The sequence below is a fragment of the Artemia sp. Qi Xiang Cuo genome, chromosome 8, assembly GCF_049724085.1.
Source record: "Artemia sp. Qi Xiang Cuo chromosome 8, ASM4972408v1, whole genome shotgun sequence".
Classification (NCBI taxonomy): Eukaryota; Metazoa; Arthropoda; class Branchiopoda; order Anostraca; family Artemiidae; genus Artemia; species Artemia sp. Qi Xiang Cuo.
In genome coordinates, this window is record NC_142801.1 from 27224083 (window position 1) to 27242062 (window position 17980).

At 34.6% G+C, this 17980-nt stretch overlaps 1 protein-coding gene across 1 annotated transcript in view; it reads right to left on the bottom strand.

Annotated features, from left to right (window-relative positions):
• Positions 1-17980, bottom strand: part of LOC148949293 (NACHT and WD repeat domain-containing protein 2) — a 293776-nt gene that overhangs the window by 62043 nt on the left and 213753 nt on the right. Inside the window, exons 17-19 of the mRNA XM_089092914.1 lie at positions 17077-17296; positions 15136-15348; positions 4715-4836 (exon numbers count right to left, since the gene is read on the bottom strand). Coding sequence (XP_088949040.1) covers positions 4715-4836; positions 15136-15348; positions 17077-17296 — 555 coding nt within the window. The remainder of the gene's footprint in view (positions 1-4714; positions 4837-15135; positions 15349-17076; positions 17297-17980) is intronic.

Here is a 17980-nt window from a genome sequence, read left to right on the forward strand (position 1 = left end):
TAATCGATCAGAGTGTGTTATTCTGGGTGATTTTAATTTTGATTTATTGAATTTAAATAGTGTTAATTTAGAATTTTTAAATCTTGCATTATCTCATGATTCGTACCCAGTGAATCTGATTCCTTCCCGTATCACTGCTCAGTCGGCAACATTAATTGATAACATATTTGTTTCTTCAAATCTATTGAGGCAAGCATTCTGTGATGTTCTCCTTCAACCTGCTTCTGACCACCTCCCGATTGTTTGTATGATAAATAGTATCAAAACTTCGACTAAAAACCTAAGTAAGAGAGTTTATAGAGATATGAGAAATAATAACTTGAGAAAGCTGAAAGAGCAAGTTAGTACTATAGCATGGGATGAAGTTAGTGAAGAGCAGAATGCAACTACAGCATTTGACAGGCTTATGAATATTCTCTTACCGGTATATGAGGTGTCTTGTCATCTGAGGAAAATGAGGAAAAAGAAAAATGAGCTAAGAAAGCCCTGGGTCACCACAGAATTGCTTGAAATGATGGAAATGCAAAACCAGCTTTTTGAAAAACATTTACAGAGCCCGGAAAATGCGAGTTTATTTGAAGAATTTAAGCGAGTCAGAAACAAAGTTGACCATAAGCGTCGCAGTGAGAAAAAAACATATTATGATTCTGCTTTTGATGGTAAAAGTGGTGATGCAAAAGGAACATGGCGACTGATAAATGAGGTTTTAAAAGGGAAGACTAATGATAATGATGGAGTAAAGAGTCTGATGGTGAATGGAAGTGAAATCACTGATAAACAGGAAATGGCTGATGAATTCGGAAAATATTTCACGAACATAGGCGCGAGTATTAAGGAAGACGTAGCTAAAAAGTCTAGAAGACATCTGTTAAAGTCCTTTATTGATAATCGAGGCGAAGGGCACAGTTTTTCGTTCGAGAAGTGCACAGCAAAGGAGATTGAGAGCACAGTGAAAGGACTGAAGTCCAATTCTGCCGGAATAGATGGACTTAATCTTAGGGCTGTAAATGCTATCCTAGTTTATATATTACCTTGTCTAACTGACTTAATAAATCTATCACTCCAGTCCGGTGAATTCACTAGTGGTCATAAACTAGCAAAGGTAATACCATTGTATAAAGGTGGGAACAAACAAGAACTATCGAATTGGCGACCGATTTCGTTATTGCCTATTTTTTCTAAAATCTATGAAAAGATAATGCACAGGAGACATTATGAATATTTGGATAAACTAGGAATATTGTGTGACATCCAATTCGGATTCCACAGTAAACATTCTACTAGCCATGCTTTTCACCATCTTCTGAATGTAGTCAATGGAACTCTAGAAAAAGGTCTTATTCCTTTAACGATCTTTGTTGACTTCAAAAAAGCCTTTGACACTGTGGATTTTGAGTTGCTGCTGTGTCGCCTATCTAGTCTGGGGATAAAAGACGTTTGCTTGGATTGGTTTAAATCATACTTGTATGGAAGGTCAACTAAAGTAATGATAGATGACATCGTTAGCGGAGTCTATCCTGTAAAATTTGGAGTTCCTCAGGGGTCAGTCCTTGGTCCATTACTCTTTCTCGTATACATAGATACTCTGAGGTTCTACATGCCTGAAGCAACTGTTACAGCATTTGCAGATGATACTGCTTTGACGATTTCTGCACAGTCACTGGAAGAACTAGTAGATAAAGCAAACCGAACGCTGGAAAACCTTTTTGTGTTTACCTCCTTGAGTTACCTTGCTGTTAATACTTCTAAGACAAATTATATGATTTTTAGTAGGGTAGGAAAAATTGTAAATAGTGCTTCCGTAGTATTTGATAATTTGTCGCTTTCACAGGTTTTTGAAAATAAATATTTAGGATTTTATGTTGATAATAATTTGAGTTGGAAGAAACACATAAATATGATTTCTTCTAAACTTGCACGAGGTCTTGGAGTGATGCGGCGTTTGAAACATGTATTACCCTTAAGTGTTTTAAGAAATATATATCATACTGTTTTTCATCCTTTTATTGTTTATGGTTGCTGTATTTATGCATCTAATTTTACTTCAAATATTAAAAGACTGCAGATTCTTCAGAATAAGGCACTACGAGCACTGGGTGAGTTTGTTCAGTATGAGCATACGCGGGAATCTTTTATTAGTTTTAGAATTTTAAATATTCATCAGATCAGGGACCATCAGGCGGGAGTGTTTACTTACCAGGTGCTTAATAGATTATCTCCAGAATATTTTAGAGATTTTTTTAAGTTTAATTCTGATTATCATCATCATAGGACTAGAGGTCGTGGAAGCTTAGTCTCAGAAGTAAGGAGTACGAGTCGATCTAGTTTTTCAATTAGAAATTATGCAGTTAATTTGTGGAATGGTTTACCGGAGAGCATTAGGGAGTCAGAAAACCAGTTTCAGTTTAAAAAGTTTTTGTTGGGTGGGAATAATTTTTTTTTTTTTTTTTTTTTTTTTTTTTTTTTTTTTTTTTTTTTTTAATGTTAATTTGTAATTAATTTGTAAAAGAAAATGTTAAAAAAAATGTTAAATTGAGTTAATTTGTATTGAATGGTATGAAAAGAGTAGAAAGAGGGACTGAGTTTTGGTTTATGATAAAAGATTGTGTGACGCTGCTCAAGTCACAATAGTGGCTTAATAAAACGTCATACGTTCTTACCATCTCTACGTTTGTTGATAATGTTATTCAAAAAATGTGTTGTAAGTGCCAGTTAAGTATGATGTATTATTAGTTGAAAATAAAAGTCAAAGTCAAGTCAAGTCAAGTCAAGTACTAGCGCCATGGAGTTGCTATTTTTATTCTAAACTACGATTCCTTGTATAAATAAAACTATTCTATATTCTATTTAATTTCTGATCGTTTTTTAGATAATGCCGGGATATCCTGCTCCACCTCCATGGAAAATCTCGGGAAAAATTTACCCATGATAATTACCCTTAACGTCTCCACACGTAAAATGGAGTCGGAAAAGAAAAAGTAAGACAAATAAAAAGAATTTTGTAGGCTATAAAAATTTGGGCAATCTCCCTGAGTGTAAAATTTCCCCTGATTAGTTCACCCCCGGAAGCTTCACTCCCCATGGAGTATCCTCCCCGTGGAAAAAATTTCCAACATAGAATTCAACCCCCCCCCCCCACACACACATATATATATACAATAAATGTTTGCACTCTTCCCAATGCCATATATTATACGCACACAATGGGGAAATTTTATAGCTTAAAGAACTTTCCCCAGGGGCTGTGGGGGGGGGGGGTCAATCGGACAATTTTGAAGAAACAAGGGGCGTGAGAGATGGCTAGTTCGCTAGTTGCCCTTCTATCTTTTAGGTCACTTAAAAAGAGCACTAGAACTTTTAATTTGTGTTCGAATGACCCCTCTCCCGATGTTCTAGAACCTTTGGTTCGATACAATCACCCCTGGGGAAAAAAGAAGAAGAAGAAACAAAATAAAAAAAAAACATCCGTGATTTTTCTTCTGGCAAAGAATACAAAACTCAAAATTTTGTATATAGAAGTTTGAAACCTCTACATTATGGTTCGTTGATGCGCTGAATCATATGATGTGATTTTCAATTAAGATTCTTTGACGTTTAGGGGTGTCTCCTCCCTTTATCAAAAATCATGCAAATTTTCTCGAGTTCGTAGCCTTTGATGGGTAATACTAAAGTTAATGAATTTTATTTATTTGGAACCAGCATAATAAGCCCATTCTTTTGAAATATCTATTGATATTAAAATTTTGTTTCTTACAGTTTCGGTTACTATTCAGCCACGTCGCTCCTTAATTACAGTTCCTTAGCACGAACTGTTTGACATAATCGACATTTTCCCTCTGTGTCTCAGACTACTGTTTTGGAGTGACAAGCCCGCTATTCGTGACGCACCAAAATAATTACCAACTCATCTAAAAAAGATGAAAATGTGCCAGCGAGTAAACAAAAGCAAAGAAGACCACAAAAAGAAGCGTGGTAGACATCAAAAATAGCTGAAAGCAGTGATACTGAATATCTTGATATCAACCACGTGTCGAGTTATGGCTTACTTCATTTCGGTGATGTGGAAGAGATTAAGCCCTTCGTTCCCGATTCAGTTGTGGCACACGATTTTATTTTTGTGATGCTCGTGTTTGGCAAGTGTTGAGCAGATATTTTTCGTGTTACTCAAACATCAATGATCAAACAAGGTAATTTAAGGGTTTCCTTCATGAGAAAAAGTGGACAGAAATCCGTGTTTCTAGATATTCTAGATAAGGCAGACATCAGTGCTGATAAAATGGTTTAGAAACTTCCTCGCCCACGAAGCATGTGAGGCACAAGAAATCGCCAACCTGGGATAAGTCTTTGAATACAATCCGAGTTCGTACAGACTACAATGAATTGGTTGTTATTATATTACTTTGATTGTCATTTTATATACCTGAAGTCTTGTTTTGTTGCTATTTATAAATTTATATATATTTGAGAAAAAAAACTCCAAGTCTAAGCGTTTAGCATGGTGTACAAACCAACATTAAAGCCCTCCAATCCAACCAATCTAATCCAAAAACAAGTGCTTAGAGGATACACCATATCAAAAAAATTGTGTTTGGGTCAACACTGACCTCCTCTACATTTGGAGACAAAGCATCTTTAACTTTTTTAAGTTTTATTTTTATTAGTGATTCGTTTTTCTTTAAAATCATATTTAAACTAATAACCATAAAAAACTTACCGTGTCAATCCCCACAAGATGAGATTTGTGTCAAGCAAGTGAAGACCCTGGATAGCTTCTGATTCAGGAAGAGGGTTATCTAACAGCACAATCTCGCTTGTTAACATGTTCAATATCAAAAACTGTAAGTAAATATGGTTCACAATTTAATTGCTGGTAGTATTGGATGTACTGATAGTGGTAACTCAGAATAATAAATTGATAACAGGATTTGAGCAAATTTTTCTAGCAAATTATTTCATAAGGGGAAAATATCCCCTTAATCTTAAATGATCCCCAAGATGTTTATGAAAAAAGTGAGAGGCAGTCATGTCAGACTGGGTTGGGTAGATCATTCTGATTCATTCTCTTAAATTAAAGGGAATTCTAACCGTCCTAATTTACTCGAATATATTCAAATGCAGTCACTGAGTGGTGCATATTAAATTAAAACTAAAAAAAAATTTAATGAAATGGATGTCCTTATTTTTATTGCAAAACATATTGAATCTTGGTGGAATGTTTGACACTGCTGGACGTAAGGCCTCTTCAATATTTTTTAGCGCTGGATGATAATGGGATTTAATACGTGTTAAAACTGAGAAAGTAACTTCAACAAATATATGGTGTCGCAAGAAAAATTTATTTTCATGTAACTTTAGTAACTCAATTACAGAAAAAGTTGGAATCCCCTTTGCTCCAATAGATCAGAAATAAGCCGACTATTTCAAATTAGCCTAAACTTGAAAATACCTTCGCTTTGTTTACTGGCCAACACAAATTACCTAGTCGTAAATTTTCAAGCGACATTTCCTTGTTTTAAATATTGAACAACATTTTGAACCCATAATAAATAGTTGAAGACCCAATCCGGAGCAGTTTTGTATAAAACAAAGTTGAATATCGTAAGATGTTACGGCATTTCAAGCTTTTAGAATCAAGGCCCAAATACTGGAAAAAACTTCCTTTTAACAGAAAGTGGGGATTGGCTAAAAGGATAGAACAGAAAATTCGCTAAGCGAATCAAAACTAAGTACAAAATTGAATAAAAATACACGGATCAGAGAGAAATTGGGTGATTTTGTGAGGAGAGGAGACGAGAAAGGAACTTGGTAAGTAAACTCTTTACCAATTATGGCACGCACCTGCCTTGTCTCAATTTCTTTAAATGTAAAGTTAAAATAATAATATAAAACCTATTCGTCCCTTTGTCTAAACCGAAACATCCTATTTCAGTGTTGAATTAAGTTGTCAATTAAATCCTTCAAGTTCCCCTTTTTTTGCCCTAACTTTAGCCAGAGCTGTGTTTTCCCTTATGTGAACTTACGAATTTGGTTTATTAAAGCGTTGAGTTTTCTAGGATAATTTAACATAGTTTTTGGATTTATTCTGATTGATTAAAAGATATTCTGATCAAAACATAAGGCTGTGATCACCCTAGTAAATAACTCGAATTTCGTGTTAGATTTTACTTCGTGGTTACATCGTTGGAGTGGTATAGTTCCCACGACTTAATTCCTCTCATTAAGACATCACATTAAAGTATATTCAGACCACAACAGAAGGCTGTGGTTACCTTTTAAATAGCCTAATATCCTTCTTAGATATCTCTTTATTCGGTCACGGATTTTATGATTTCTTCCTCATACTTCTTCCCAGTTAAGCCTAGATCTGTCCAAATAAAAACCACTGAACGATAATCCAGTCGCAGATTAATTAATTTGCCCTTTTTATAGGAACTCTAAGGAGCTCTTTCAGAAACCTAAAATTGGTGAAATAAGCTTTGAATAGCTAGAGGTTTAAGGTGGAAAAACTCACAAAAAAGGAGTGAAACCCTTAAAAGCTGATGTGTACCTTTTGCCAGGTTAGAGTTTCTTGGAACTTAGGCACAGTATTTCAACGCACAAAAATTGGAATTCCACCAAAGTCAGTTCCTTCTAACCCCTATATTCGTACAATAAGGTATGTACAACAGACTGTGAATCCAGAAGAGAAGTTATCCCCCTTCTACCCCTTTCTCGGCCGTGTATACAGCCAAGCTAGCTGACAAGTATATACTAAGAGGCTAGAGGTAGAGAAGTGTTATTGTCAAAGTAAGTGTTTTAAGTTCCTTTCAGTCTAGGGAAATTCAATCAAGGATTTTCCCTGTTGAAGTTAAAATTTATCTGAGGTCCAAAGAACACTAATTGTTGTTACAAGAACAATTCGAAAATACCTTGTTTTGGGTTAAACTGATAAATTTGTGTCTAATTAACTGTGGTTATTCCGAGTTTTGGCTCATCTTTAATTTATTTTCTCGCATAGCATTTGAAATACTTTGACTTATCAAGTAAAACTTGTAACAGTAGTGCTCCCATTTACAAATCTAATTAGTAGAATTTACCTGATTTGATAATTTGGACTAAAAGATTCTAATCCCAGAAGATTCAAGCCTTAACTAGCTATTCAAGTGTAGTTTATTCAATCAGAAATATTCAGTAGCCCTAGACTTAAAATAAACCTTTTTTCTCGGTGACAACACTTGGACAATAGAAACGACCTCTTTGGAAAGACAGACACACACACCATATTAGATTAATCAAATCTGGGGAGAACCGTTGGGAAGGGCTTATAGAACAACACGAATTTCAACGTTTTCCCCTCTTCTTATTGAGTTTAATTATAGAATCAAGTTGTCACCGAATTCTTAGTACCTATTCGAACTAATCTGCTTCCGTTAAGAATACCAACTGATTGATTGTTTCTTTAAGAACTCTGGGTGAAGAAGTTTATCTATAGAATTTAATATGTTCAGAAGGGGCGTTTAGAGAGAGAAGTTTACTTAGAGTCTGCTTAAGGCGACAACCAGACTTAGTTTCTAGCCCAAGGAAAAGGGTAATCTTACAACAGGTGTCAGCGGTGATCAAGTTCGTTACAACTTCCGTTTAAGTGAGGGCAGATAAACAAATTCATAAAATTTGGTCAAATTTAGTTCTCTTTCTCTTCCATGAAGGTGTGTGTTCAGTTTTTTCGGTGGTTGTTTCTGGCCTATCAGTGACGGAAAAGTTTGAAAAGTGTTCATTTGATTAGTAATTTTGACAGTGTTTACTAGTCAAGAATTTTTTTCTTTTTTTACCTTACGAGTCTTCGTCTGTAGCTTAAGTTTTTTTAGTACTAGTACGCCAGGTATTTTGGGAGCAGGAGGTAGTTGAGTCAAGACACATGACTTCCCCTGGAGTTTAAAGAGCTAACTCCAGAGTAAAATTCACACAGCAGAGAAATTTACAGCCCCTAACCCTATTGTTTAGCAAAATCGGTCTATTTAATCTTGACGAGTTGAAAGTGGAAAAATTAGCACCAGTAAGGAACGAGAACCCTATTGATTTTTTGTATAAGTAAAGAGGAAATAGAAAAATTTCAAACAGAGGGTCGAGAGATTGGAGTAGCAGTAAAGGAAACAATAAAATTGGAAAATATCCCCTTAATCTTGAATGCTCTCCAAAGTGTTTATGGAAAACGTAAAAGGCTTAAGGGAGGTATTGAAAAATATTCATGCCAGACTGGGTTGGGTTGATCCTTCAAGGCAGGGGTCTCCAAACTACGGCCCGAGGGCCAAATCTGGCCCGCGGACAGATTTTGTCCGGCCCGCGGAGAGCTAGCATGCTTGGAAACTCCTTTTAGAGAACATATTTCTTATAGCAAATTAAATTTAGTTTACTGAAGTATTCTAATTTTATGTTGAATAATTATTAATATGACATCTACATTGATATGGTCATGAGCTCATAACATTGTTGTAGGCTTATTGTTATTGTTTATTTGATAAGTTGGATAAAGAAAATTTAAGTTCAGTATATAATAACTAACAAGTTGGATAAAGAAAATTTAAGTTCAGTATATAATAACTAACAAATTATTGAAATGAATCCAACTAACATTTTATACATTTTAAATAAAAACACAAGCATAATGACATGTGAAATACTAATGAGATGTATGTAATTGAGATTTTACACTGACAATAGTTTGTAGTTGAGGACTAATTCTACTTGTACCAATTATTAAAAGAGATTTAAGATGCTCATCAGTTAATTTAGATCTGTAAACATTTTTTGTGTACTTCATTTTGGAGAAGGTCTTCTCACACAAATAAGTAGTACCAAAACAGAAAACAGCCCACGAGCAAATTTATGCAAATTATCGAATTGTGTCAGTGGAAGACTCCTATAAAATTTCAACAAAGATGAGTTTTGATATTTGTTCTTAATTATATCACTGCACTGTAGATCAATCATTTTCATTTGAAGTTCTGGGGCTAGGGTTTCAATGTCAGTATCAAAAGGATTCTGAAAAATCTTAATTTGATTCGCAATGGCATCAAAGTCCGAGAAACGAGTATCAAAATTTATTTTCAAAGCACTCAAAGTTTCGATTGCAAAATCGATAGGAAACCCAGTCTCAGTGATGTGGCTGAATATTTCACATGTTTTAAAATGTGAAAAACATTTACTTTGTAGTTGCGATTAAAACAGTATCAATTTCTTCCGGAATGATTTGATATTAGTGTATAAATCAGGAAGATGCTGGTTTTCTCCTTGCAATCTCAAATTCAGTTTGTTCACATGTTTCGTCAAATCAACATAGAATGCTAATTTCCACAGCCATGTGTTGTTTTGTAATTCAGTAAGAGGGCGATGCTTTTCATTAAAAAAAATTTCGATCACTGCTCGAAGTTCAAAAAGCGCCGAAGGACTTTCCCACAACTAAGCCAACGTACGGCAATATGATAAGGTAAGTTATTTTCTCCAATCTCTTCAATAAATTGTCGGTGATTCAGCCCAAAAGATCTGATAAAATTAACAGTTGATATGACTGGTTTCAGAGCTTCAGACATATCCAAACATTTTCCGCACAAAGACTGTTGATGAATGATACAATGTAAGACAAATGGTTTTGAACCACCGTCATTTTCTACAGCCTTTGACACAAGAGCGACCACTCCTTTATCTTTCCCACTCATGTTTTGCCTCCATCAGTTGTAATACATTTCAAGTTTTTCCATCGAAGGTTCTTTTTATTAATGGCCATTTCAACTCCTTTAAAAATATCTGTACCGGTAGTTGTGCCATGAATACTATACATATCAAGAAATTCTTCATGCACTTCATAGCTTTTATCTACTCCTCGAATATAAATGAATACATGAGCAGTATCTGACACATCCGTTGACTCATCCAAGGCCAAAGAAAACCACTCGACATGTCCATTTTTGTCGAACAGTTGAGAGGATATATTTTCAGCGATGTTTTCTACCCTTCGAGCCACAATGTTTGCTGACATACTGACATTTTTTAATAAATTTACCCAATCAGGGCACATTTCTTCGGCTACTGCAATTATGCATTCTTTGATCATTTCTCCATCGGTGAATGGTTTTCCACGTTTCGAAATTTCAAGAGCCACACGAAAGCTTGCACAAGTTGCAGCCTCTTGTTCAGTTTTGGGCTTTGTAAATGAAGATTGCTGCGTTTTCAATCCGTGCTTCATAGCTTCGAATTTTTCTGTCCGCAAACTTCCAGTATACTTTGAGTAATTTTGAAAATGTTTTGTTTCATAATGACGTTTAATGTTATATTCCTTGAGAACGGCTATGCTTTCATTGCAAATCAAACATAGCGCCTTGTTACTGGAATCAATTACGAATACTGAATGTTCCACTGATCTTTGAATTTTCTGCATTCACTATCAATTTTTCGCTTCTTTTCCATTCTACTAAATCATGCACAAAAGTAACAATTCAAATCAAAATACTGTTACAAAGATGTCTTAAACTTAAACACGCACAAACACGTTGTAAGGAGGTACACACTATTTTATTTCACAACAGTGTCATAGGAACTGACTTGTGGTTGCGCCACTAGCCTTCTTATATATTCCAATTACTACCATCTAGAAGTGAGTTTCCGCTTGTGTCCACCAGATGTCGTGTCACGTTACTCCTCATGGCTCATACTCTACGACTAATCTAGAAATTACAGATAATGAAAGAACAATTAATAATATGCAGTGTTGCGGTTTTGCGGACTTTAGTCTGATCTGCAGCCTTTTTTAAACTTGCGTATTTTTTTTCATCAGTGAACTATTTCACTTTTTACCATCGGAAACAATGACAATATTGTTTTGGCCCTCGGAACTTACTGGGGTAATCAGTATGGCCCTGAGGCTGAAAAGTTTGCAGACCCCTGCTTTAAGGGATCTGAGTCAATTTTAGTTAGTTAAAGCATTCCCGGGACTAACGAAACATCGGAAAGGGGTGAACTCAGTTTTAAGGCTACTAAAGGGGGTTGTCCTTCTATGAGATGGAACAGGCCCGGCAGGGATAGATGCTTGACCACCGGATCTATTCATGGCAAACTGGGTGAGATCAGGATGAGACGAGTCGGTTCAACACGTGTGGAACCGAAGGTGGGACAGTTCCGGGGGGAATGAAACTAAGTCTGGCGGAGGCGGAAGACAAGTTCTGGTGGTGGAACTTACAAAGACCAGCATTCGGGAAGGAATTGCTGGCACGAAGAATTAGGCTGGGTCCGAAACACCCACGGATCTAGACGCGAAGAGGGGTAAACCGCAAGAAAGACAAGTTCTGGCGGTAGAACTTGCGAAAACCAGCATTCGGGAAGGAACTGCTGGCACAGAGAATTGGGATAGGTTTGAAACACTCAGAGACCTGGACACCAAAAGGGGGATCCGCAGGATATCGAAAAATTTTCAAGATTTGACATTTTGGGTAGAGCTCAGAACCAGAAATCTCGAATCTAGGAAAGGAAATAATCCTTTTTGTTAAAGGTTAGGAGATCTCCATTTGGTTCGGGGATGGATTATTGAATGCAATGGAGTATTCCGACAAAAGAAAACAGACATGTCAGTTTAAGATCATTTTATCAAAGAAAACTAGTTAGTGGGGTCATCTGTTTCATATACTCAGGTCTTTTTCTAGGTGCCCAAATGAGATCTGTCAAAACCTTAAATAAATTAATACAATGGGGTATCTTTGAAAATATGTACTGTCAGGTTGAAGAGCAGTAAAGAATTGTGACCTCTATTTGAGAAGATATAAAGTTAGTGCTATCTACCTTATTCTTAGAGAGAATATTTTCCCTAGTGATCCCTTTCATATTCGGTCAATTGATACCACAGGAAAATTGCAACTTAGCGCAAATAGTGACCATTGCACATTAGTAAAATTTTTGTATTAGCACCATCTAAGGAACATTGATGAGAGTAAAACGCATTGCCCGTAGGATTTAGAATACTGTTGAAATAAAAAGGCACAGTCCATAGGACATAGAATATCCGTCAAATATAGGATACGGATTATGGGAATTATATAAAAGTGACTCCTTGTAATGTAGCTCCACACCAACTTAAACTGGTAATAATTTGTGAGTTCAGTATGTTCGAAATGTTCAGGATACCGTTCTCGGTACTCAATACCTCGTAATTTTTTTTCAAAGAAATAGCGAGCACAAATTTTTCCTCTTGGAATATATTTTTTATTTGCCTTTAGTCGTCTTCCATTGTTACTGGACCTTCTGAAACCTTTAAATAGTCTTTCAAGCATTCACTTATAATTTGGAAAATGTCTCTGATATTCCTCACCAAAGTACAGTTATAACTATCAATAAAGGCGAGAGTTATGACTGAGCCGTCATTATACTTGATTTAACGCCACGCTTGAATTACAGAAGCGAAAAACTGAAACTCCTGAAGCATAGTTTGAAAACCTTATATTAATACTAATTTGTTCTCAAGTATTTTTTCTACCTTTACTAGTCCTTTTTAACCTTTGCCTAGTTCAGTATAAAGGACTAAAACCATTAAGCTACCATCTCTTCTAATTATAAAAAATATATGCCTTAAACCTTCACTTTGAATAGTCAAACACCAAAATTGCGAATAAAGGTTGAAAATAGCCCAAATAATAGAAATAAAATTCAGTTGTTCGTACAGGCAAATTAATATATCTTCCTTATTTAAAGTTAATGCTCAAACTTGACCTTAAAGTAAACGCAGAGTTGATTAATCTCTGCTTGACAACACAGGAGCAGGGGTTTGATTTCAGATTCCGCAAGGCCGACAGGGGAAAAGCCGTAGGTTAAAAATATCCACATAAACTCATAACGATTCTGGCTGAGAACTTCGCATAAGTTCTACTACATTAGGAAGACAAAATTGAATATTTACTTTCTATTTACTTATAGAATAGTTATAGTTCAGCCACTGGCCTGGAGGAAGTGAGGCAAATACAAGTTTCCTTGCAAGAAGGAAAAAAGGAAACATGCAACAACATATTGGACATGCTTACTCAATAATTTTGCACTTTTTGTCCATGGTAGAACTTTCATTAGTAGAACCAATATTAAAAAAAAAAATTGAAAAACTAAAGAGAGACTTTCGAGACCAAAGGCCTCAGGGGTTCCATATAGAAGTAGCACACAGAGAAATTGAGTTAAAATGATTCGTAGTAAATGCATGTTTCTTTTCTTTTATCCCTTTTAAAACAAAATTGTGCAAAGAATTAAAGTGGGGAAGATTGTAAAGAAGCTTTATTTTTGTGTAACTTTAGTAACTCAATTACAATAAAAGTTGGAATCCCCTTTGCTCCAATAGATCAGAAATACACCGACTATTTCAAATTAGCCTAAACTTGAAAATACCTTCGCTTTGTATATTGGCCATCACAAATTACCTAGTCGTAAATTCCTTATTTAAAGTATTGAACAAAATTTTGAACCCATAATAAATAGTTATATAAAACAAAGTTGAATATCGTAAAGTGTCACGACATTTCAAGCTTTTAGAATCAAGACCGAAAATTCTGGGGAAAACTACCTTTTAACAGAAAGTTTAACAGAACCTTGGTAAGTAACCTTTTTACCAATTATGGCAAGCACCTACCTTGTCTCAATTTTTTTGAATATAAAGGCAAAATAATAATATAAAACCTTTTCGTCACTTTATCTAAACCGAAATATCCTGTTTTTATGCTGTATTAAGTTGTTTTTTAAATCCTTCGAGTTTTCCTGTTTTGGCCCTAACTTTAGTCAGAGCTTTATCTTTCCTTTTGGGAACTTACCCATTTGGTTTATTAAAGCGTTGAGTTCTCTCGGATAATTTAACATAATTTTTGGATTTATTCTGATTGATTAATAGATATTCTGATCGCAACATAAGGCTGTGATCACCCTAGTAAATAACTCAAGATTTGTGTTAGATTTTACTTTGTGGTTACATCGTTGGAAAGTACCTATTCGAACTAATCTGCTTCTGTTAAGAGTGCTACCAATGGATTGATTGTTTCTTTAAGAACTCTTTAAGAACTTATAATATGTTTCTATTAAAAACTTATTTAATATGTTCAGAAGGGGCGTTTAGAGGGAGAAGTTTACCCAGAATCTGCTTAAGGCAACAACCAAACTTAGTTTCTAGCCCTAGAAAAAGGAGAATCTTACAGTGCTGAATGGCAGAAGAACATTTAGCACCATATCAGCGATTGTGAGAAATTCAGCTCTAGTTCCAATCCAGAATTCAGTCAAGGGATTTTTGGAAATTGTAGTTTTAGGTTTGAGCCATTCGAAAACTCAGCAAATTCCTCTTGAGCTTTAAGTGCCAGGTGATCAGTCTCACTTACGTCAAGACAGAACGGTTATTGAAACCAAGCTACCCGTTTGAAATCAATATTTTAGCGCTTTTAAGTGATCTACAATAGTTTTTGCGATAAAAGTTATACAATGATTTCCCTCGATTATAAAATTATCGACAGTTGAAAACATTTTGAACGAATTCTTTCTACACTACATTTCCAAATGTCGATCCATTGATAAAACTCTCAATTTAATCATTCGAAGTAAATATATCGCAATTTTTTCTTGAAGAGACAAGTAGAGATTGCTTAAATTCGCAAAGATATTTGACAAATAACAGAGCTTGGATAGCCGTAAGTCATTTTGAAGAAAAGCAGAAAGTTCACATTTTCGTTCGTTTAAAAATACTACGATTTTGCCCTTTAATAGCAATAATCTTCTTAAACTTGGCCCTCTTGACAACCATCTTACTTCTACATGTAATAATAAATATATGTAGTTGTAAATCGTATGTAGTTGTATATATATATATATATATATATATATATATATATATATATATATATATATATATATATATATATATATATATATATATATATATATATATATATATATATATATATATATATATATATATATATATATATATATATATATATATATATATATATATATATATATATATATATATATATATATATATATATATATATATATATATATATATATATATATATATATATATATATATATATATATAAATATGTATATGTACATATAACATGTGCAGCTGTAAGTCAATTAAGCATAATTTACCTGATTAGTGCTTGTCCAAGCAGAAGCATATTTGTCATCTGGGCTTAAGGACAAGCCTTGGAATATGCCCCTGATCTTAGGTGCTACTGCTCTTGCCAGGTCACTTGTAGACATGTCAAATGTTAAAAATTTGTTAGAAACAGATACAATGTAACGGCAGTCAGAAGTGAGCTTGAATCCAAACACTGCAAACTGATGACCTTCAAGGGAGTACTTAAAAAAGAGTGTGTCTTATCATTAAACTACGAAACTATCAATCAACATTACACATTAATAATTTATATCTCTCTACAATAATATTTCAATATTTTTTTATTTTTTTTAATATTTTAAAATGCTCTAGGTATTCTTTAAGTGAAGAACTTTAGTGAAGAATTACCATGTTCTCTTAGCACCTTTTTTTTTGTTTTGGTACAAATTTAGCACTGACTGGATTTATGTTGGGGTTGTTTTCAATGGATAATAACAGTTCTATACATAAAAAGCACGTCTAAAGGACCGTCTAAAAAGCACGTCTACGTATACGCTTAAAAGAACTTTTAATATTATTTTATTTTTATTATCTTTTAAGGAGAAAATATATTTAAATGAAACATAGCTGATACGAATTTTCAAACGTTTTTAGTCCAATCCCCTCCCCAAATCCTCTATTACGTTACACAAGTTTGAGGCAAAAATAAAAGGATGAAACTCATTGACAATAGGAGGGAATGTAGGACAATAAGAGATTGACAGCTGATTGGAAGTCTCGGCCGAAATATTTGCATTCTTTCCTGTTTTCACTTGCTGTGAGTTTTCTCGTTATTTTCGTTGTCCTACATTTTTTCTTAATGTTATGCTTAACCAGAATGGTCTCAAAGCTAATTTATAAAACTCACTGAAAAGATTTTCAGCTCATCTGCATAAAACAGTGCTCAGATTTCTCACTGCAAAATTTTAGTGCCTTCATGAAATTTATATGGTGTAGAAGTCAGGTCCTCTGAGGAAGAGCCAGTGTGGCTGTGTGCCCTCCCTAATTTCAAGAATACTAGAAACATTCTCAATACAGAGGAAAGTTGATTAGAAAAGCAGAAAAAGTATTAGTTTCTCCAGTCCCGCAGGAAAAATCTTTGGCCCCTGCTCTCATGCCCAAAGAAAAACCGAAACATAAATTATAGGCAATAATAGACTAAGACAGCTAATACAAAACTATAGATATATTTTTCTGGCAAACGGTCAATTTTCCGTAAGGCACTGGCAGAAAATTAGTCCAACTGGGTCCTTCACTATTTTAACCGGGAATAATCTTTTTTTGCATATCTGTTGCATAATTTTATCGGAGAATAATCTTTTTACATAATCATCATTGAATGTAAAAGGATTTCTAAATACAGTCAGATGCAAGCGGTCTTTACACTGAGAAACGTCTGTCCTCTTTACAGTAATATAAGTGGTTCATATATCTCCATCGGGGTTATTTGCTGTTTGTCTAGCAGAATGTCCAAAGGAGCACTGTACAAAAAAGAGCTTAGGTCAGTGATTATATTCAGTATCTTGATAATTATTGACTGCACAACAAAAATTTTTTTATAATACCATAGAAAATGCATAGCCTACCGATCTTCCCCTTCTTTAAAAAAAAAACACCTATAGTTCTAGTTTTATTAAAGTCAAATTCACCAATAGGAAATCTTGAAGGAATAACGAGAAATTCAAAATCATGATGCCAGGTGTAAGACCGAGTTCAACTTCTGCACTGCATTTGAAAGTCACTGAAAGCAGAGGAAGAAGAATCGACAAAGAAAAATATTAAGGACCTTTTTATAAATGTAAAAACCGATTTTAATATCAAAGAGAATGTATATTTATTAAAGCTGAAGAAGCCTCCATCTCCAACTTTTTCTACCAATTTAAAAACCTGAAGCTAAAAGCTCTAGTGAATATTTAGATCTATCTTATTACCTTTAGTGGTCCCCCTGGAGTATGCAAACAGTGAGCAACAGGGATAAGAGCACAATCTTGTGGTCCTTCCAGGTCACATTGCTTCAGCAGTGCTTTGACTAAATTATGGCCAATTGACTCTGGAAGGAGTCTGCTTAGAAGCTGAGGGGCAAGCATATCTGGATAATGGCTCAGAATGGCCCCTCCTAATCGCAGAGCGTCTGCAACCAATGTTATTTGCCTAAAAAAGGAATACTTATATGATTAAGATATTTTGGACAAAATTTAAAGGGCATAAAGATTAAAGGGCAGAATTATCCAGGCAAATTGTATTTTCACTATAAACTTTAAGAACTTTACAAGCGGTCAAGGAAAAAAATTGTCACGCGGGGGGATCACCGCCATTTTCCCGTATCTCAGCTTTCTACATTATATAAGCAAAGGTGACCATAATTCTCAACAAACAGTTAATATTTTAACTGTTTGAATAAAAAGGGGAAAAAACACACTGATCCCTTTACAACTCATTTCCAATGAAATTATTCTTGTTAAGGGAGTTTTAGGGGTGGTTACAACACCATTCTTATTTATAGTTGTTCATTTTTATTTTAAGTTTGACCTCTTATATGAGTTAAATCCTGCTAGTATTATTTTAACATCGTTCTTAACCTTTTCCACTTTTCCATCAAAAACAGAATGCAAGTATCGGTCTACATACTTTCGAACTTGCTGGCTTACAAAATCACTTGGTTGGCATCTTCACTGGCTTACACTTAAAGCCAACCTTCATTTCGCATTTTTGGCAAATATGAAAAACTATATTTTCTGAGACCCATTAGCCTTAACTGTTCTATTTTCAGCAATAATAATAAAACAGTAGCTTCTTTGGTTGCCTTTTTTCAATTCACTAAACTGGAAAAGTAAT